Here is a 23,427-nt window from a genome sequence, read left to right on the forward strand (position 1 = left end):
AAAACAAAAAAAAACAAAGGCCCTCGTCCTTATCTTTGTTGTACAGGTAGCAGTTGAAATTGTACTTCCCTCTAGGGTCCTTCAGCGAACTTATCCCTGGTTATGGATATGCACTTTGTTGTACGTCGCTCTGGATAAGAGCGTCTGCCAAATGCCAATAATGTAATGTAATGTTCCTGCCTGGACCTCGGCAGGTTCAGGAGTCCTCTGGGTCATAAGCCATATAGCAATTTTAACGGCAAGGATCCTGCGGATGCCTGATGTACTTCCTGAATGTGAATTTGCCACTCTGCCAGGGTTTCCCACACCTGGGCTGCTGGGCATGAGGTGGTGCTCTCCAAAGTCCATGATTGGAGTAGTACCCTGCCAGCTTGTCCAACTGTGGATGGTAATTTCAGCAGTTGTGTATATCTCTGTGTATACAGGTGAGGACCAGAGGGCTAGCTGGGTGGGGCTTTTTAGAAAGTAGGATGAAGGGCTGCATGAGGTGCACCTTCCAGGTTTTCTCCTGATGAAGAGGTGTAAGTGACCTTTCAGGAATTTTTATTTATTTTATTTTTTGTATTTCAACTCATGATTAAATGTCCTGATATCCTGTTGGGAATGTAGCCAAACATTGATGAAAGCCCACGATATGCAGGTTTTTGAGATCCAGACCAGATGAGATGGAGTGTAAGCACCGGTTCACTCTGAAAGCTTTCCTATAATGTAGTAAATTTGCAGCAAATAACTGAGTGGGTCCTGAGCTTCAGCTAAAGTTACCAGGTCTGGCAGATTGTTGGAGACAGACACCAAAATCCCTGCTGTTTAACTTCCTGTACTTTGCCAAGTGACTCAGTGAGTATGTGTGTATGCATACCAGTGGGATAGTCTGAGTCATTGTGGAACCTGGCTAGTACACAATGCCCAGAGAATGTCAGAGAAGCTTGAAGCAAGCCACGATGGGGTTATTGTCTCCAAGGAAATTCTTCTCAGTCTAATGGATTTAATTTGCCATTGTAAATGCGCTAATTCGTCTGCTGTGAGTGCCCCCAGGTGTTCTGTCTTGTACGCTCTATACTACATTATGCTGCCAGAAAACCTGAAATGGAATCCAGCAAATAGCTCAAGATAACCCTTTTGTAAGGGACCATGTCCACATGTTCCACACAATTGGTCACAATGTGTAGAGCTGTTACACTGACATTTCCCTGCTCATTTAAGTGTTAATCCAGGTCTGGCCCACTCTGTCAATCACCCCTTGCTACTTCAGCAGAAAGACCAGAAAGAGCCATACTAATAGCAGTGAACATGCTTGAACCTGGTACAAAAGAGGAAGTCATGCAAATTCCACAAGGCATGTTTGAGAATCTTATTGTCCTGTTCTGTAATTCTGCTGGTGTTCTTGGGCCAGTGGTCACCCAAGGTAATGTGATAAGCAAGCCCAAAAATTAATTGAAGAGAGGGCCTGACATTCTAGCTACATTTGGGCATTGAAAACTTACCCATATACATGCAATATACACATATTCATAATGAGCTGCACTTATTATTTTTACATAATTGTGATTCATCCAGTGCAGGTTCAAGCAGTCTGTGTAGACAGAGGTGGGGTTCATGAGTGAATGTGAGAGTAACTGTGGATTTGAGCCTGTGGGATAGGACAGGTAGGTAGAACAATAGCATGAGAAAAATATTACATTTATAATTACAGTACATGTATGTGAGCAAACAAATTCTCTGAAATGGTTTACTTGGTATGCTTTACCCGGTTCCATATAGTTTTTACATTATTGAAAATGGTTACTGAAAAGTATTCATATCAAGCAAATCAGAGCGCATATGAGCTGCACTTGTTTGCTCTTACACGCTGAGAAAGAACCTGGTGGTGTACCAGATTCACACATGCACAGCCATTAAATCCACACATATCTCAGGCCTAGTTCTTCAGAGGCCTCGTTTTCCCTCTTATTGTCTCATGTTATAGCTGTCTTTAAAATAACAGAACCTCTTGACCACGTCTGCATGCTTTTATGCATTGCTGCCACATGATTAGTTGATGAAATATTTGCATTACAAGCTGGTGTACAGGTCTACCTAATAAAATGGTCACTGAGTGTATATCAGATTAAATATAACAATGAAAACCAAGAAAATAGTAAACATGTTGCCCCCTACTTAGCCTGATATTGGTAGTATGTAATGCAAATGCTTTCTTGAAAACTTTTAAACTTCATATGACATCATTATCTCCTCTTGAAACATTTCACAAGTTTCAGTCTACGGAGTATGGATTGGTTTCTTGGACAAAGTGAAAAGATCAATGAATTAAAATGGCCCTAGATGGTGAGAGGCTTTAGAGGGCAGCTATGGCGGATACTGTAATATACACAGATGAATACATTTAAACTCAGCTTCTCTACAGGGAAGCAACACAAAAGAGAAACAGAAAGCCTACAGATAAAACCCTCTCTTTAAACCGAAGGGATTTCCTTCACAGTGCAAAACAAATGTCTTAAATGAAATCACAACTCTGACCAAAAGATCTAATATATTAGACAACAAAACAGAAATGTATGTAAATAAACTGACAAACAAGGAATCAATAATCATTGCGAATTGTTCTAATTCTGAATTCAAATGAGGAAGTTAATCATTTCATTATGTTACAATAACATGAATAGGGCAACTATCAATTGGCTATGTTTACGACCATCCTATCATTTTGTATCAACATGTAGTAGCCTACAGGCTAAGGAGTAGAAAATAACTTCCTGGATATTACAATCTAGCCAGAGGTATACACATAATGATCCATCTCAAAAAAACATTAGTCTCTATAAGCTAACGATGAAGGCAGGCAAAGTCCAGCCATTTTGGATAGCTAAACTATACATATAAACATGAAATAAATGTACTTGCTACATCTGTGATGGAGATGCTCCAGACTGCTGCTAGCATTAGAACTGCAGTCGAACACCACTGTAAACCAGTCTCTGCTCTAACAAAGGCTCTCTGGGAATAGCATATCTATGGCCCTGGGGCACAAAATCAAATAAATCACCCAAAAGAGGAAAACAAGCCCTTCCAACTGAACACCCATGCGGGCGCAGTCCAAGTGTGCCCCACAGCTGGAAGCGAAAGACGTACCCAGCCAATTAGAAATTAGAGGAAAAAGGAAGAAAACACCAACATTTTGGATGTTACCCAGACTTAGACAAGATGTTCGATTTCATTTTATTTTTTGTGCATTCACTGGCTCAATTTCCATGTTCGCATAACGTGTTAGCTTAGCACAAAGCCCAAACAACATCTTTATCTTTGTCAGATACATTTTTCATCAAGCTTGAATTGCTCCTAAGTGGTGTACTAAGTGGTTGGCTGCAAATTGAACATGCCGGACTGGCTTCTTCAGAGCTTCATTTCATTTTTGATTAATTTTTTTAACTAAGAGTTTGCCTTGTGGTCACAATCAACCCTTGCATTTGACATAATGGAGAGGATGCAGCAGTAAGGAATCGTGACAGTCTGTACCCAAAATCCAAAAAAAAATGGCTATGTGTCTGTGACTGCTCTGTTTTTTACCAGCATTAAAATACAGGCGTGGTCAGACTTTGGAGAGGTAATGGCAGCGTGGTATGTAATGGGGCCCTGGGGAGTGAGCAAATACTACCGGGTGTGGCAATGTGCGCGCTGTAAATACAATACAGGATTGACTCACCAGGGGGCTCAATGGCTAGGACCATAGAACTGCAGGTACTGAAACATGCACAGCAGGTTGCACATCAATATGGTTGGCATGGTTTCGCCACAGTACAGTGTGATGAGGCCAGGTGTAAAATGGACACTCTGCACCAGCTGATGGAGGTCAGAGGCTGGGCACGTGGTATTCAGTGTCAGCAGAGTACTGGGCGTGCATGGTCTGCATTGACAGGGGTTGAAACTACTGTAAGCACACACAACCATTTGATGGTCTGGTGACATCATGCATTATCAGAATGTCTATGTGTATTTGTGTGAGGTGCTTGTCTGGGCTTGTGTATAAACACATACATGAAATGGGTGTTTAATTCATAATAAATACTTGAGTACAGTAAGGTTGTTGATGTGGTAGTTAGACCTACTATGGCACTGTCATAAGATTCATCACCAGAAAACACACCTGCCCTCTTCATTTTCCTGATGGTAGTACTGTATGTCAAAATAAATGAAAACACTACATTGCCTGGTGGTACATAATTCAATGTTGAATAGATAAAGCTGTTTAACAACACAACATGCAGCCTACACAATATCCAACCTAACTTTCTATTCATTATTGCTGTATTAGCAAGGTCGGCACGGATGGTGCAGTGGGTAGCACTGCCGCCCTACAGCAAGGAGGTTCTGGGTTCGAATCCCCGTCGGCCGGGGCCTCTCCGTGTGGAGTTTGCATGTTCTCCCCGTGTTCGTGTGGGTTTCCTCCAGGTACTCCGCTTTCCTCCCACAGTCCAAAGACATGCAGATTAGGCTGATTGGAGAATCTAAATTGCCTGTAGGCATGAGTGGGTGAGTGGGTGAGTGAATGGTGTGTGTGCCCTGCGATGGCCTGGCGACCTGTCCAGAGTGTATTCCTGCCTGTTGCCCAATGTATGCTGGGATAGGCTCCAGCCCCCTGTTCAGGATAAGCATGTTAGAATAATGAGTGAATAATGAATTAATGTATTAGCTACTATCAAATTTAGGCTACTATCAAATTAAAGCCTATCAAATTAAACGTGAAGTAGGCTAGTGGTTTACTTTTCAATTAGGCCTATAGTAAAGTATGTTTTATTAGCATTTGACTTTAATGGTCTAAACCAGATGGCGCGCTGGTGATCATTTTACTGCAAGTACATTCGAGACTATACTTCTACATTGTTATTTTACAACAAATATCTAGTCAGCCAACGCGCATTAAAAAGACAGCGCTGATGTCAGCAACCTATCTTGACATAGAAGAAAGAAGAGGCAAAAAATAAACCATACAAAATGAATGACAACTGTAATAACCAATCATATTGTCCTGGGTAGGAAAATCTTAAAAGAGTCCACTAATAGGCATTGACGGAGGAGGGGGAATATTGATGATGTCTGAATGAGGCTAGGTTGTCATGTGGCAACTAAAGAAGGTTACGAGTTAAAGAATTGGATTACTGGATCATATGACTACGCAAAAGGAGAGACATCTGAATTGAAAGCAACGACCGTGACAGAATTTATGTACTTGAAGTCATGACTTTATTTACAGTATGTTTCGTGGTTTCAGGAAGGCATCTCGTGGTTTACAAGGTTTACCTTGTTTGACTCGATGCACCGTAGCTAACCAGTCAGACAGCCTGCACTAGGCTATGTGGTTCGCAAGCTAACGTTAGCTAAAGAAACCTTAGCAACGCTAGCTAACGTTAAGTTATTAGAGAGGGGCGGCAGCAGCAAGCAAGTTGATTTGCTGGTTTGACTGACAGACTATTTGTTAGGTTTCATTATCTCATTGTCTGTTGAGGATACTATCTAGCTAGGTTACATTATTTTCCTATATTCCATTTCTATTCAGAACTAATTCTAAAGAGGAATAATTGCTGGTTAATTGATAGATTTTTTTGCAAGTTAGCACATTTTTGCACGACAGCATAGTTTGTGTCCCCGAGGTAGATAGCTATTCAGGTAATATAAGCCTATAAGTTACATCATGGTTTTCTGTGACTGTTATTATATTAGAAACCGCTAAAACGTCATAGACTGTCTTGCTAGTTCCGAAATGAACATTTTACAGCGGCACAGAAATGATCCGTACAACAGGATAACAAAACTAGCTTGGTATAAATATCTTTTCTGTTACGGTTTGTAAAGTAGCTATAGGCTACAGTCACAATAAATAGTCTGACGTATTGCCAATACAGTATCCAGAGTCGGTGATAACATTTGGCTACCTTTTGATCCAAACCGTTATCATCTTGACGCAGAATAACCAACAAATGTTTGGTTTGGGTCATTATCAAATGCCTAGTTAGCCTTCGAGATGTAGAAATGGAAAACTTAATTTGAACTAGGCTACTATGTTGCCATGAACGCATGTGTGACAATTGTTATGCATCTGTCAGGGATATGCATTGCGTTTGCAACTTCTCAAATGGTGTTGCGGTATTTTAATTTACCAAGATGAAGATGCATATAGTTTTGCCAACATTTTGTGCGATTCACACAGCAAACAATGTACAGTGACCGCTTAGATAGGTTGTAGCTAATAATACTGGTTCTAAAGCTAAAATGTCGCATTTAGACCGAATATGAAAAGTTTGTGGAGGACTTTAAACAGCAGAGACTACGTGCAGGACGAGTCGGCTATTTTTGAGCGTGACAACGCGCGATTATAAGAACATCACTCATTAATACGGATAGGCTGGAGTGAAAGGCTGTAACTACCGCATTTACAGATCAGAGGAGCAAGGTAGACGGAAACGTACAAGGCAAAGCCCCTTGTGAAGAGTGAAGTCGGTGAAATGGCCGGCGACTGCATCTACAACGCACACTACGCTAATGACACTTTTGGTAACAAACATTTTTTGGGCACAAAGCAGGAACTTGCCCAGGATCTCGATGCCATGCAGGGTATTGCGTCGACGTCAGTGGTGGCTTCTTCGCCATATTTCGAAATAATTGGCGGTGTGTTGCATCGCAAAAAGTTGGAAAAGGGGAACACCAATTATAGAGAGGTGTTAGACAAGGACAGACGACTGAACGCGATCGCCACGTTTCATCTGAAGGGGAAGAGGCACCACACCTTGGAGGATACCTACAGATTTGTAGAAGAAAACTACTGGTGGGAAGGTTGGTGTTGGCGATAGCCTACTCGACTCGAATTAACTGAACAGAGTAGTGTTACTAGGCTACTGCAAGTACATCACATTCCGTGTGTTCCCCAGTGCTGGTGCGAATTGAGTCCTGGAAGGGAAGAGCGCGCCCTGCCCTATGATCTGCCGACTGCGTGCCGAGCAATGTCAGCGCGAGCTAAATCGGCTTGCTTGATATCCGTTCTGCCTCTCGAAACAAGTTGCTAATCGTCTGTTCTGTGGCCACTAGTATTTAGTTTTATCGGAATGTCTTGTTTTTTGTTTTTTTTAGTTCAGTGGCGATGGACCTTTCGGCAGTTGGCTACAGCATACGTCTATGATGAAAACAAATGTGTAACACAGCCAAGTATCCAGTAGGCGACCTCCACGCTACACAAGTGTAGGCTGCTCCGTTCCTGCTCCTGTCCCTATTGTTGGGAATGTGGGGGAACTTAATTTAATCAGCTCGATAGCATCTACTAATACTGTATTAACTACAAGGAATCTACGCCTAATCTGTGAATCACATGTTGCATTTTGGGTTTGTTACTAAAGCACACTTCACTAGACCTAGGCAAAAGAAGACCGGTACTGCTTCTGTATTGGATAAGACGGGGAAAAGTGGGCTAACTTGCAGCTTTCTCTTTAAAAAAAATACTTAAGCCAGATTGTAGCTTTGTCTGCTTCAGTTTTAGGGGGACAAGGGCTCGGTTTTAAACAATTTAATTGAATTCAGCTTCGAACTACATAGCCTGTTTCCATCTTTACTGTATTATGTATTTGTCCCTCTTGGTTACAGTTGAAATCCTGGATGCTCTTTTTTGATCAGCCAAAACATGGTGTGCTCTCTGCTTTCTTGTGAATTGACTGTGAACAATCCTTTCAACTATTTTGTCGAAGAAAAATGTGTTTCAGGTTTATCATAAATATTGGATTCCCAGACTCAAAGCACAATTTCAGTCTGATTACTGTACACTAGGGTGTCCTCCATTGAATATTTACATGTGTATCCCTCTGTCACCATATACAAGCTGGTAACTAACTCTAAGGAAAGGCCAGTGGTCAGGGATATAATTATCGCTCCCTTTGCACAATAATTCTGTTTCTTTCTCAGTGCAACTGAGCACCTTAAGTGGAGGCTGTGTGCCATGCAGTGCTCTCACCTGCTTCAATTAATACCCAAACTTCCATGGACTGTCTTTATTGAATTATAACGTTCCAGCACAATGAGATTACTCCCCATTATGTCACTGTGTTCTGTCTCTGTAGGAATGTACTTCCATGTCCGAGAGTATGTTCTGGGATGCCAGGAGTGCCAAGCACAGAAGAAGAGGTGCAATGTAAGTGCTCAGCCATGCAACTAAAGGGATATCGGAGCAATACAATGTAAAATTTGCAGAATTAGGCTTTTAACCAGAAGGATACTTGTTTGACATTGCTATGTTCAACATTATGTTCAGTATGTATGCCTGTTGCACCTTATAAAAATCTGACTAGGTGCTGCTACGTCTAGCATAGACGATGAGCTTTCATGGTGATGCTTTATATTGTAGAAATGTAGCAAGGCAGTGCACGTTGTTTTGCTACAATAATACTAGTGCTTGATTTGTTTCCATTAATCGTATCCCCTAAAGTAGCCTAGTCTGAAAAGCACAATTAACATAAAATCTTAGTGCTGCTACAGTGTCGTCCATAAATATTTGAACAGTGACACATTTTTGTTGTGTTTGCTCTGTACTCCAAGAAAATAGTTAAAATAATAGTTGCAGGCCTTTTTATACATCCCCCCACCTTCTTTTAGGGGCCCAAAAGTAATTGGACAATTGGCTGCTCAAATGTTTTTGTGTGTTCTGTTTCATCTTTAGTTAATGCATAAAAGAGCTAGCAAAAGGTCTGGAGTTAATTCTAGGAGTGCAATCTGCCGTTGTTGTTGCTGTTGTCTCTCAATATGAGAACCAAAGGCTGAGAAATCAGAATAAATTAATCAAACATAGCCAAAAAAGTAGGTGTGTCAGAATCAATGGTTTTGTGTGTTAAGAAAGAAGCAAGAACATGTTGGTGAGCTCAGCAATGGTAAACAACCAGGTAGACCATAGAAGACCAGTGTAGTGGATGACAGAAGAATCCTTTGAATGGTGAAGAAAAATCCCTTTATAACTCTTCAAGATCAAGAACATGGGTTCAATCCCTGCCCGGGCTGTGTCGAAGTGTCCCTGAGCAAGACACCTAAATGCTCCTGATGAGCTGGTCGGCGCCTTGCATGGCAGCCAATCGCCGTTGGTGTGTGAGTGTGTGTATGAATGGGTGAATGAGAAGCATCAATTGTACAGCACTTTGGATAAAGGCGCTATATAAATGCCAACCCTTTACCATTTACCATTTAAGAACACTCTCCAGGATGTAGGCATAGATGTGTCAAAGACGATCATCAAGAGAAGACTTTGCCGGCATAACCTCAGAGGGTTGACCACAATCTGCAAACCTTGGCAAGCCTGAAGAATATAATATCGCAAAATGGTTTGCAAAAACGGACATTAAAAAACCTGTAGAATTCTGAAAAAGTGTTATGGACAGATGAGTCAAAGATTAACCTGTTCCAGAGTGTTGGAACCCTAACCCTAACCCAAACCCATACCACCTCATCTGTCAAACATGGTGGAGGTAGTGTTATAACTTGGGCATGTATGACTGCCACTGAAACTGCTGAAGTATACAGAAACATCTTGTCTGCTCAGATCCAGGCAAATGCCTCAAAACTCATTGGACAATGCTTCATCATGCAGCAGGACAATGATCCAAAACATAGAGTACAGCCAAAGCAACCAATGAGTTTTTTGTGGCAGAAAAGTGTCCTTGACTTGCCAGCTCAATCACCTGACTTCAGTCCGATTGTACATGCATTTCACTTTCTGAAGGCCTGACTGAAGGCAAATCGCCCATTCAGTCAACTCACTGTCCCCATATAGGCCTATGTCAACAGGATTTGTCCCGTCTTTTAATATTTATTTTATATTATATTAATATATTGTGTGTTAAAGCATACTGGTTGTGCAATGTACAAATGAGCTGCACCATATTCAGAGGTTATTTTTGTTATTTTGCATAGAGCACAAAGCAGAATGGTCTGAAAGTCCTAGGTGTAAAATTTACACCCTGATGCAGCACTGTACCCAATTGGTGCAATTTATAATGCCTAAGTTTGCACACATTTTATGTCTGATGTGACAGTACATTCTGGAGTACGACCAGCCCCTGATGTAGTGCTCTTGAGCTTCAGTAAGTGTCCTGCCGTTTAAGTGGGTAGGGTGCAAAATTTAGCAATATAAATTCGCCTCACACAATTTAAATTTCACTATGACCTCTGGCTTACACTTTACAAGCTTTATGTTACCTTGCAGCCACAGAGGAGGTTTGGTTTTTCCGTCTTGCACAAAAGTGACGATTTCTTTGCAGTTTATTTTGAGGTTGGTCACTCAGCTGCAGTTGGGTTTTCTCTATGGTTTTTTAATCCCCAGCAGGCATGGCCTGAGCCCTGTGTTTCTAGGACGCTCACATCCCATGGCAACAGTGTGCTCCACAAGTTGAGGGGCCAGCAGAAGGCGGGGCTGTTCTGTGACATCACTCTGAAGACAGGCAGCCGCTCCCTCCCTGCCCACCGTGCCGTGCTGGCAGCCGTAAGCGAGCACTTCCAGGAGATCTTCACAGAGATGGACTCAGCACCTGGCCTACAGGCTGACGTTGACCTCACTGGTGAGATGTTGCCCTTCTCATCTCTTTCTCTTCTGTCCTCTCTGTCCTTTTTCTCCCTTTCTCATTTAATCTCTTTCATTTTTTCTAATTCAGCTTGGTCCCCCTTTTCTCTCTGTAAAGGAGATCAGTTTGCCCGTGTATTTCTTGAGCCTTTCTGTAATGCTTGTGGGCTGTTTTCTTGTATTTGTCCTTGTGAAGGGTCTTTAAAAATTGTGTTGGCTGTGTGGAACTCCACTCCATCCTGTGTCTCTCCCGTCTCTGGTGGGTGAAAGGATGGCACTGTTACATTGCCTCTGGCACAGTGAATTATAATGAAACGAGTAATTCATGCTCAGTTAGTTTTAATGCTGGAACTAAAGCATTTGCCATTTGAATGGCTTCTCATAGGTTATACAAATGTTTCATGCATCTAAAAACTATACATTTATCCATACAGTGATTGCCGTATCGAAAACATTTCTAGTGTTAAAAACATATTTCCAGGAAATGCGAACATATGGATTACGAAGGAGGTGTATCATCAAGAAGTAGGTTACGATATAGCCTGTAAGAGACTCCTTACCCAGACTAGAAACAAGGGAGAACACAGAGCTCAGAGCAATATACACTGTTTAATAGACAGGGGAGACTGGTGTTTGGACATCTATGCCGTCTTCCTCAGAGTCAAAAAACGCAGATACAAGGTCTGTATTTGGAGGTACAGTATATAAATACTCTCCCATCAATTACACAGTGTAGGGTGCGCTTGTGTCACGACCGTGCAGTTCCTTGCAAAACTATCTACACACGTGAAATAATAGGCTTCATGATATGATCATTGTTAAACAAATAAGAACATACAATAGCTAATATGGGCTAAATAACAGCACTAAAGAGTATTAAAAAAACATGAAAGACTGTTTCTCCTCTTCTATTTAGCTAGCTTGTAGGGCGTTGGGAATTTTCCTTATGGTGTAGGTTACCATATATTGTATCATTATTTTGAGCACTGCTCTAGTACGAGGTGGAATACAGTTGACCACAGTATCGCTCAGGGAGCAAGGATTTCAGAAGGGGAGTTTGTCCCTCTGACATAGCACAAGAGTGACTCGTCTAGTCAATCTTGCCTCTGTTATACTATAAAAGCACGTAATGACAGGAAAAGGTCATTCAGCTCATCTACACTCGCCATTCAGTTACAAACTAGAGAGTAGTATTGAAGCTCGAATTTAGCATGACAAATCAATTGCAATTCACTTCATGTATTGTAGTTCACTTGATAATCCATTTTATGAAAATGTCGACCAAATGTGTAAATGGTGGAAAAAATTTATTCACATTGAAATTTTACTCAACTTTAAAGTTACTTCAGGGAAATTAGGTTCACTAGCTAGATTTGTTTAAAAAAAATGAGAGGAGATGGTTTTAAACCCAGTCACTGTCAAAGGAGCTACAACTAACAAGCAGTGGGCAGAACTCATAGCAGAATATTTTTTGACTCTGACCCTGGCAGATGAGCGACTTGCCGAGAGTGTTGAATAAATCAGCAATCAGCTATTCGATTCAAAGCAATCTGTCTAACTTTAGATCAACAATGAGTTTTCTGCACAAAGGTCGCCTACAAACACAAAGACTTGCCTATGTTCTGCTTATCGTTCAAGATAATTTATGAGTAGGCTAATGTCTGAATGAATGTTCTGTAATGAACTGGGATTGCTACCGTTCTAGTTATTTATGCAAATAAACACGGTTTGATGACAGTTCATATTTAAATGGTCATAGCTTTCTTAATAACTGGAGAATGTTGGTATCGCAATAAATCATAGATTCTCCTCTTCACAATAATTTATATGGTCACATGCATTTGTTTAGTTAATTGTTTATCCGTCTACTAAAATAAAACCGAGCATTGGTTGTGTCACAATACTGTCACTGATAGCCTACGGTTTGCCTAGCTGTGCCCAGCTTAAGCTGATTTTGATGGAAAACAATTTAGACTATTTGGCTACGCATCACCATTATAGGAATCTGTTGAACCAAACTGAACTTACTTGCTTTCTGCATCTTGGGATGTTCTTTTCAAAGATCCCTTTATCTACAAACCCCCCCCCCCCCCCCCCCCTCTCATTTTACAATATTCTACCTCATTAATCTTGGAACTGTACTGTTCTTCCCTTGCTTTGAATGCTCTCTGATTTATTTAGCTGGCTTACGCATGTTACCCTGTAATCTGGACGCACCTAGTTCAGGCTCATCGGTATTCAGCGAATTGGTTGTAAGAATGAAAACTACTTGAGTGGAGTGAGCTGACGGACTCCTTGTCCCCCTGCCCGTCCTGCAGGTTTCAGTGAGGAGCTCTTCCTGCCTCTGCTGGAGTTCTCCTACAGCTCCACGCTGTCGGTGCAGGCGGAGTCCCTGGGGGAGGTGTCCACCCTGGCTCGGCACTTCCGTATGTGGGCTGCCGTGGAGGCCTGCAGCGCTCTCCAGAGCGAGCACCAGGCCAGGCGCAGCAGGGGCAGAGCCGTCTCACTGGAGCTCGCCGACAGCCAGCGGGAGAACCGGGCTGGGCTGGCGGGTTTGCACAAACAGAGAAGCTTCGCCATGGCGGAGGAGTCTGTCAGAACCTCTCAGAAATGCCCCCGGCCCCGAGAGCACGTCCTGACTGCGTGTGATAATCCGTCCGGGAGTTTGAGCACGGGAAGGCCGTCTACCCGCTCTCGACTGGGCATGAACGGGCTGCCCCCCCCCCACATGCATCATAGCCCCGCCCATCGGCTCAAGCTGATCGACTTCAAATCCCCGTCCATCAAGCCCAGAGAGTCCCGCAGCTCCCGGGCTCTTCCACCGGGAGCTCGCCGGATGCCCGCTCGCGTCCTGCGCTCCGACACCGCCCCCCTGGACCCGCACCCCCCAGGGCTAGGCCCTGCCCCTTCCTCCACTAAACGGAGGCGGAGCTCGGAAGTGGCGGGACTGGGACAGGGTCCGGTGTCGGGGGTGAGCCTGGTGAAGGAGGAACCGGTGGAGGAGGAGGTGGCGAGCCCCAACGTGCAGGAGAAGTACAGGCTACTGAGCGTGCTGGGTCTGCAGAGGAAGTCCCTGCTGCCGGACCCAGTGCAGCCCGCAGGCTGGCAGCAGAAGCAGCGCCTGCGCAGGCTGAAGGTCCTCAGCTACGCTCAGACCACCCCCCGCACTCCCCGCCCCACCCCACCAACCCGTTTCCCCGGTGACGGCAGAAGCGCCTCCGCTCTCCTGCCGAGGGCCAGAGATGCGGAGCCCCCGGGACCTGCTGCGGCGGTGGAGGCGGGGCTCGAGAGAAGAGAGAGGCATGGCTTGAGCCCGACCGACCGGGTGCCACCCCCCCAGCGCAGGGAGCTGAGACGCTCGGTCAGAATCAGGGATGCCCCCCTACAGAACCTACCCCGCCTCCGCGCCAGAAAGGTTGAGCCCGGGTCCCGCGCTCTGCGCAGGAAACCTGTCCGAGTGAAGAGGGAGCCGACCGCTGCCGTCATTTCGCCTCACAGCATCTCCACGTGCAGCGCACAGGGCTGCCACCAGGGGGAGCACTCCCCCTCCCACAGAGCCCGGTGCGCACTGGACGTATTGGTTGGATTGGTTGGAGCTGGCAGGAGAACTGCCGGCAACGCCCGGTCGGTTGGTCCGACGACACGCGACTACACCGGCGAGGCAAGGGCGGACGGCTACTCCCCCTGGTGGCGAGGGGCCATTAAAGAGGAGCCGGTGGACCCTGTCCCTGTGAGCAACCCCCATGGCGTGACAACAGAGCTGGGCAAGCGTCGGAGCAAGCCCCCCGTGAAGCTGCTGGACCCCGGCTTCCTGTTTGAGTTCTGCCGTCCCCCGGGGCTGAAGAGGGAGGCGGAGAGCGTGGGCGTTTGCCTGACCCGTTCCATCAAGCAGCTGCTGCCCAGGGGTGAGGCCTCTGGACCTCGGCGAAAGGAAAGGGGTGTGGACGCCTCCCACAGACCCAACCTGGCCTGTTCGGGGACGGCGAAGGTCGGAGGGTATCTACCAAAGGTACAGTAGTTATTCATCAGTTATTATTTACCAATACACAATGGATGGAGTAAATAACAGTTAATTACGTATTCCACAGAGTCATCTGATAATTTCCTTTGATTCAGAATCTAATATTTCAGTGCTGGATTCTAATCATTTAGACATGACAGTGCTGTTCTGTTTGTGTTCCCCCTGTGACCTCACACATCAATTTTCCGATGTGACTTAGGGTGTTTCTGTGAGCAGTGGTCTATTTGTTAAATGTAAAGCCATAATAACAACAATTTCAACTTAATGTAATGAAAAGCCTCTGTTTAACATGAGTGCCTGATTGGTGTATCAACGTTTTATTTCTCTGTTCAGAAACGACACAAGCTGCTCCCGCTGATGGAGTCTCCTCGCAGGGCCTGCTGGAAGGGCCGCACCCCTGTCACATCACACACCTGTGTCCAGTGCAGGGCCAAGTACCGGAACTGCGACTCCCTAATAATGCACCAAATCCGCCACATTGAGGGAAAGCACTGGCCCTGCCCTGTATGTGCATCTCTCCCTCTCCCTCCTCTCTACCTCCCTCACCCTTCTGACCCTTCTCTCTCTCTCTCTCTCTCTCTCTCTCTCTCACTCTGGGAATGACACCTCTGCAGGTGGCTGTGATAACATCACGCAGAGATGTCTTTGGACAGGGCTGCTCAACCCTGTTTCTGGAGATGGGGGGTACAAAATTGGATAGTGCTCAAGTGGAAAAAGACTTTGGGGTCATAGTTCACCAAAGCCTTTTGGGTTCTAGTCAATGTGCGGTAGCAGTAAAGAAGGCCAATAGGATATTAGGATACATAGCCAGGGGTATTGATTATAAGTCCAAGGAAGTTATACTCACCTTATACAATACTCTTGCTAGACCACACTTGGAGTACTGTGTGCAGTCCTGGGGACCGCATGATAAGAAGGACATAGAGGCACTAGAAAAGGTTCAGAAAAGGGCAACCAGATTGCCTCCGTGTTTACGAGGATAGACTTAGGATGCTCTCCTCTCTTTAAGCTTAGTAAAAAGAGGCTAAGGGGGGATTTGATTGAGGCTTCTAAATTAATTAAATGGGAATTGGCTAAGGAGAAATTCCGTACAGACATTCAAAACTATTTTTTCACACAGCGACTGGTCAATGTGTGGAATAGCTTGCCACCGCATGTAGTGGAGGCAGAAACACTGAGGGTTTTCAAGACCAGGCTTGATACAGTGTTAGATTTTATTTAGGTTATTTAGGTAGTAGGTACACTTAGGGGTATGAAAAGGCGAGCATTATTGGGCTGAATGGCCTGTTCTCGCCATTACCTTATGTTTTGTTATGTTATCTCCTGTCCTGCAGGTGCTCACTCCCACTCAAACAAAGCAGATTTATTCAACAGCTAGAGAGCTGTTGGTAGAATCAAGTGTGCAAAATCGGGGTTCAAATGAAAACCTACAGGATAATAGACCTCCAGAAACAGGATTGGGCAGCCCTGGTTTAGGAGGCTTGCTGTTTTTATCACGACTATCTGGAGTAGTGACAGTGAAAAAAATATACTGGTCTGTCTAGGTACTTAAATTGGCACAGTTTTCAGAACAGGTCAAGAAAGTCATTGGACAGTGACACATTTTTTGTTCTTTTGGTTTTATACTCTAGCACTTTGAGTTTGAAAGAATATAATGGCAATGAGGATGAAGTGCAGACTGTCAGCTTTAATTTGAGGGTATTTACATTCATATTAAATTCAATTCAATTTTATTTGTATAGTGCTTTTTACAAAGGGCCTTTGGCGCAAAGCAGCTTTACAGAGAAGCTGGACCCCAAGAGTATGCCTAGGGCAACAGTGGCAAGGAAAAACTCCCTGGAAACAGGAAGTAACCTTGAGCAGAACCTGACTCAGTAGGGGAACCCATCTGCCGCTGGTTGACACCGGTTTGTAGAAACAATGGTTTTAAACAGAAAACCAGATTAAATAAAAGTACATAATGTCCAATAACTTGAAGCGGAGATGAGGTTGAGGGATGGCAGGAACACCAATGGGTGGCACTGTCAGTCAAGGGGACGGCCGTGGTGCTACAGTCGAATCAGCAGTGGCAGGAGGGAGTTGTACAGCTGGTCTTGGGCTGGAACTCCGGGCCAGGAGGGGGTGTGCGCAGGAAAAGTTGGGCTAGCGGAAGAAGAGGAAAGTAACATTGTTAGGGGGTCCAGATAGTAATTGGTCAATCACAGCAGGAGGGAGAGCTACCTGCGTGCGATAAGGAGAACCCTGGCAGAATAAGGCTATGGCAGCATAGCTAAGGGAAACCGAGGCAGAGGCCAACACAGCCATGAGGGTAGGCTTGGGACGGTCGCCACCAGACCATGACTGGTTATGCTTAACACAGCACTACCAACAATGATCCACTGACAGCACTGACCGCCAAGTCCACCAGAGACTCTATAGCTTATGCCAGCCACCCACTCCTGCCCCTCAACTATAGGACAGATTAAAGAGATTCGTTTTTAGCCTAGCTTTAAATAAGGTGATGGTGTCTGCACCCCGAACATGAGCAGGCAATTTGTTCCACAGGAAAGGAGCACGATAGGAAAAGGCTCTGCCACATATGGAACTTTTAGTTATTCTAGGAATAACAAGGAGGCCTGCACCCTGCGAACAGAGTATTTGGGAGGGAGTATAAGGATTAAGTACATTTAAATACAGAGGGGCAAGCCCATGTAAGGCTTTAAAAGTCAGAAGTAGTATTTTGTAATCTATTCGGAATTTAACAGGCAGCCAGTGAAGTGAAGCTAACACTGGGCTGATGTGCTCAAATCTCCTTGTTCTAGTAAGAATACGAGCTGCTGCATTTTGAATTAGCTGGAGCCCTTTCAGAGAGGAATTTGCACATCCAGACAAAAGAGCATTGCAGTAATCTAATCTTGAGGTAACAAAAGCATGCACTAGCTTTTCTGCATAATTTAGGGACAAAATTTTGGAGATATTCCTCAAGTGATAAAAAGCAACCTGAGAGATGTTTTTAATATGTGCATCAAACGCAAGATCTGGATCAAAAGTAACACCAAGGTCTTTGATGACAGCACTTGAAGTGATGCAAATTCCATCAATGTTTGGCATATCATCAGATCATTTACATCTCAAGGACTTGGGCCCCACTACCATTATCTCAGTCTTATCTGAGTTTAGCAAAAGAAAGTTATGATTCATCCATTTCTTTATGTCTTTAAGACAAGCTTCCATCAAGCTTCTTAAGAAGTGGTTTGATGACTCAAAGTGTGGTATGTGGGGCGGCCTGTAGCATCGTGGTTAAGGTACATGACTGGGACCTGCAAGGTCGGTGGTTCTAATCCTGGTGTTGCCACAGTAAGATCCGCACAGCCGTTGGGCCCTTGAGCAAGGCCCTTAACCCTGCATTGCTCCAGGGGAGGATTGCCTCCTGCTTAGTCTAATCAACTGTACGTCGCTCTGGATAAGAGCGTCTGCCAAATGCCAATAATGTAATGCAATGTAATGTGTCCAGATGCTAAAGAAGCATTGACAATATGTAGGAGTGGTGCTCCAATCACTGGTAGTAGCTCCTTCCAAAGCTTTGTTGGGATAAGTAGAAGATTTTGAAGAATTAACTATGGTATTAAATTCAATGAGCTCTATTGGAGTAAAAGAGTTCAGATAGGCCATCAGTTGTTCCGAGGATTGTGCATCTGTGTGTTGAGTGGATGGAAGGACAGACCCTATAGGGAGGGGTGGCAGAAGAACTTTGAATCTTGTCCCTGATTTTTAAAATTTTGTCATCAAAGAAATTCATGAAATCATTGCTACTAAACGATATTGAGACACAGGGATCAACATGATTCTTAGTAAATCTGGCAACAGTTTTAAACAGGTGCCTAGGATTGTTTCTATTTTCATCAATTAAGGTAGAGAAATATGATCAACATGCTGTGGAGAGGGCATGTTTATAGGTTAGTAGACTGTCTTTCCAGGCATGGAGGAATACCTGCAATTTCGTAGATGAAGTTGGCGTGAAGCTTGCTTGAGAGCACGAGTATGGTCGTTGTACCAAGGTGCTAATTTCTTATGGCCAACTTTTCTCTTCTTAAGAGGTGCGATAGTATCCAGGGTTCTGCAAAGTATGTTATTTATGTTGTGAGTCAGCTGATCAATTGAGTTAATGCTAGTTGTGTATGAACAAACGAGTCTGGGAGCTGATTTATAAAGCATTTGCAGTCCTGGTGGATTCATTTAGGGCAATATATTCATCAGTTTTAAGCCAAGTTTTAGTTAAACATAGGATTTCAATTTGATGATCGGTAATTCATTAATTTACAACAGTTGCTTTAGGAGCTAGTGATCTGATATTAATCAATCTAATTTTTAGGTCAGTTTGGTTAGCCACATTATAAGTAGAATGACAGGGTCTGATTTTTTTTTTTTTTAGATTAGCCATACAAACACCCTTGATGGGCTTTTTTGCAAGGCTTAATTTAGGTCAATAGTATGAAACCTGGGCAGCAGTTGGGAACAAGCAGAAATCTGTGTAAGGTCAGCTGCCTGGCCTTGGCTCTGGTGTGTCAAGAAATTGAATTTCTGAGACTATACGATAAATTTCTAGAAAAAAGAGCAACACCCTCCCACGAGGGGTGAATACCATCTCTTCTCAAAAGACCAGGCCTCCCCCAAAAGGTATTCCAATTGTCTATGAAGCCAACACCGTTGGGATGGATTCTAATCATTTAGACATGACAGAACCTTTTGTACATAGTTGGGCATAAAACAATATTGGACAGTTCAACATAATGTAGAATAAAGTAATAATTGTTTATATTTGGTCACATATCCTTTGCATGCAATGACTGCTTGAAGTCTGTGACACAAACATCACCAGACGCTGGGTATGTTCCCTGGTGATGGGCTGCCAGGCCTGTACTCCCCTTTTTGGTCATCAAAAACCCTACATCAAGCAGTATGTTTCGGGTCATTGTCTTGTTGCATGATGAAGTGCCATCCAATAAGTTTGGAGGCATTTGGTTTTATCTGAGCAGACATTTCTATAGACTTCAGAATTAATGTTCTACTTCTGTCTGCATTCACATCATTGATGAAGATCAGTGAGCCTGTTCCACTGGCAGCCATACAGGCCCAAGCCATAACACCCCCTCCGCCATATTTCATGGATGAGGTGGTATGCTTTGGATCATAGCGTTTCCTTTTGTTCTCCACACTTTCCTCTTTCCATCACTCTGGCATACCTGTGGGAACATGTTTTAAGTTGGGGGTGCTGTGGTTATGACGCTATATTATTTTATTTTATTTTTTTCCCCTCTTTTTTTGGGTGGGTGAATGTTGTATGACGTTGATGATAATACAGCGACCACTGACACGGTTATTTACTTGCAAAGCAAAATATAGGCTACACACACACACGCACACACACACACACACACAAAACAGTAGCAGCTGTATCAGGGCACTAGCTCATAGGAAAGCCAGATTTACGCAATACATTATGATAAAACAGTGACCACTGACACTGTTACTCACTCGCAAAGCAGAATATAGGCTACACACGCACACAACAGCAGCAGGGCACTGGCTCATAGAAAAGCCAGATTTACACAAACGTTGATGATACAGTGACCACTGGACACTCGCAAAGCAGGTGATGATCGAATAGCAATCATAGTATACACAAACATAATACAACAGCAGCTATGCACTGCACTGTTATGCAAGCCAGATTTACAAAATATCTTGATGAGAAGAGCATCATCCACTGTATTCACAGGCAAAGCAACAAGCGTATCTGATCATCAAACTAACAGTTAACTCCACCAGGAGAGCACACAGCTGTTTGTTTACATGGTGAAACCATGCGCCTTTACGCACAGCCAACATTCACTCATACAGTGGACTAGGAAGGCTATAATAGACAGCTCAGACGGGCTCTGGCACCTGCTGTGGCTCAGGTTCCGGTGTGCTAGCGCGGCTAGCTTCCTCCTCTCCTCCAGTGTTAGCATGATGTGTGCTGCTGCAACTCGTAGACAGGCTGCTGCAGGTACAACACCTGCTGTTGATGTTGACTGATCAGTTTGATTAGCTCTTTTTGATGCCTTGCCAAAGAAATCCAAAATCCTCTTTTGCTGTGGCGCCGCCATAATGCAATTTGTTTTTCTTGTGCTGAATTTGCGCGCCTATATGCGAACGGAAGTGTATGGCCTAACGTAATCGGAAATGTAATTTCTAAGCATTTTTTTGCAGGCTGTAATCTCGCCTTTCTGTTCATCAGGATTATCAGTGGTTTGCATCTTGTAGTGCACCCTCTGTACTCCTCCTGGTGGAGTCGTCTACATATGGTAGACTTTGACACTTTAACACCTACATCCAGCAGAGTGTTTTTCATATATTGGGCCGTTGCCAGTGCCGGCAGGAGTTTCTTCACCATAGAGACTCTGGTCTTCCTCGGTCTACTGGGTGTTTTGGCATAATTGAGTTCACCAGTTGTTTCTGTTCTTGTTAATAATGAACCAAACTGTTGATTTGGGCATCCGCAGGGTTTTAGCAAATTTCCTGACTGATTCATTTAAATTTCTGTGCCCTATGACGTCCAACTTAATTTGCATTGACACTGCTGTCTTTCTCATGTTGTCACACCCCAAAAACAATCTCCACAGGCAATTGCAAAGTCTTGAGTCTCAGTAATACAGTGGGCTCCAGAATTATTGGTGCAAAGTTGATCCACAGTTATTGGCACCACTGATTTAATACTTTGTGTAATATTAGGGGACCATGTACCAAACGTTCTGTAGTATCTAAGCGGCCATCCAATATGAAATATCCTCAAATTAAATCTGACCGACGTTCTATCCTAATGAAGTGTTTGAAAGGATAGTAAACAACATATTTACTATTTGCTTGTTTGTATCAGAATGCCCAGACAGAGCTAAATTAAGTTTGCACGTGCACCGAAAACAAAAACAATCCTTCTCTTTCTTTTTGCTTTAATAAATGGGTGGTGTACATGTTTTGGGCAGGTGCACTTCTCTTTCACACGGACGGGCCTGTCCCTTTAAGAGAGCTGTCTCGGCTGAAGCTTATGGGCAATTCCACGGTGACTGACATTACAACTGCTGGATATTTGGCTGGTCAAGCCCAATACAGCTACATAATAGAGACTGATAAGAGTTATTGACACCTGAGGGTTATAAATGTCGGTCTCTTATGTATCTGTATTGGGCTCTACCGCCCAAATATCCAGCAGATTAAACATCAGTCACCGTGGATTATGTTAGAGAAGTCTGTGAAAGCCGAGTGGCACCTGCACAGATTGTGATGTGACCTCGGACGTACGTCTCTCTTGTTCTCCTCAGCTGTGCAGCAAGACCTTCTTCAGGCAGAGAAACGTTCAGAGCCACATCCGAACCCACGACCAAAAACTCTACAAATGCCGCGTCTGCATCTCAGCCGCCTGAGGGGCGCACTGGTCACCTGAACCGAGTGCCGAGGAGAGAGCGGCAAGAGCCGACCAATGAAACCTACATGCTGTCAATCGCAGCGTCCTAAGCACCAATTAAAACTGTCTGTCTTGCAAGATGAGTCATCGTCCCCTCTTCCACCTCTGCATTTGATCCTGCTTTCAGTTGCACAGCTTGTTTTTCTGCCTCCATACCCGGAGAGGCAGAGAGAGGCTGCGATGTGCGAAATGACACGAGTAATTCAGAATCAATGTTTTAGCACAAAATATCTTGGCTGGTGATATTTGAAGCTCCTGATTTCAGGTTAAGTGCCTGTATTTGAGAAAACAGTTTTGTTTGAACTGTATTGATAGCATTTGTGGTGTAATGAGCTTACATCTACATTTTATTCTATATAAATTTTGGTGAAACTGTTGACTGACTTGTAAATACAGGGATGATTTTCAATTAATTTTAATATTTAGTTTTGTTTAACTATGGTGATTTATTATTGTTCTGCCATGATTCTTATTTAAATGAACAATGTCAAGATGCTGTCCCTTAGCCTTTTTTTGCAATTGCATAGCTGTAGAGGTTAAATTTGAACATTTGATGTTGTCATGGTGACAGGGACCTGGATGTTACAGTTAAATGTAAATGAGAGAATGTTTAATGCTGGTACCAATGGTTTAATATTATTATTTATTTACTTCATTTTTAGAAGAATGCACTGAAATGGTAGCATTGTTTTAAACCTAAGAAATATTTGTTAAGCCAGAAGATGACTTGGTCTTTGACCTGGGAATACTTGAAGGAAGGAGGGACGAAGAAATGATGAATACATATTCTTATTCCTCCTTTATGTCTGACAGCATCAGCGTGACTTGCATGGTTAACTGCAGTGTATATAACAGACTTGTGTATGCTGCCTATTTAAAATGGGAAAACTATTGTGGAAGTGTGACTATAAATGTGCAATGGACATAATGGTAAAAAAGTATGGCAGTTTTCTTGATCTTATAGCGGGAGGCTGCAATTTGCCCTTTTGTATTTAAAAATGTATTTAACATTTTAATCAATATAAGGAATATTTGTGCAAAATTTGATTTTCAATTCTGGAATTGTAGGTGGGGAAAACATCAATTTTAGATCTACCAAAACTAACAAATAGTTTTAATAAATTATACTTTTCACTGCTCTAGTTGTCTGTTTTCAGTTGTGATGCAGTGCAGAATTGAATATCATTGTCTTGACCCTGTCGTGTCATTCAGAAAAAGTGTGAAAACGCAACTCATTTATGATCCCTCTAGGTGGAGCTATTACATCATTAGTGTGAAGGGAGATCGAAGAACTAGATATGATCTAATCTACCAAAACAAAACACGTAGGTCTGAGCCCTAGGG

The 23,427-nt window shown here is 43.5% G+C and overlaps 1 protein-coding gene across 2 annotated transcripts; it reads left to right on the forward strand.

Annotated features, from left to right (window-relative positions):
* The first annotated feature begins 5,121 nt into the window (after positions 1–5,121).
* Positions 5,122–23,221, forward strand: LOC133124283 (uncharacterized). 2 transcript variants are annotated; one of them, XM_061235341.1, is made up of 6 exons: positions 5,122–6,825; positions 8,097–8,167; positions 10,343–10,577; positions 12,898–14,588; positions 14,934–15,104; positions 21,941–23,221. In XM_061235341.1, exons 1-6 carry the CDS (start codon positions 6,498–6,500, stop codon positions 22,040–22,042), a joined length of 2,598 nt encoding a protein of 865 aa, XP_061091325.1. In that variant the 5' UTR covers positions 5,122–6,497; the 3' UTR covers positions 22,043–23,221. The 2 variants fall into 2 exon arrangements, with proteins under 2 accessions (XP_061091325.1, XP_061091326.1); XM_061235342.1 differs by having other exon boundaries at positions 10,346–10,577.
* The last annotated feature ends 206 nt before the right edge of the window (positions 23,222–23,427 follow it).

The sequence above is a fragment of the Conger conger genome, chromosome 3 (assembly GCF_963514075.1).
Source record: "Conger conger chromosome 3, fConCon1.1, whole genome shotgun sequence".
NCBI classification, from domain to species: Eukaryota; Metazoa; Chordata; class Actinopteri; order Anguilliformes; family Congridae; genus Conger; species Conger conger.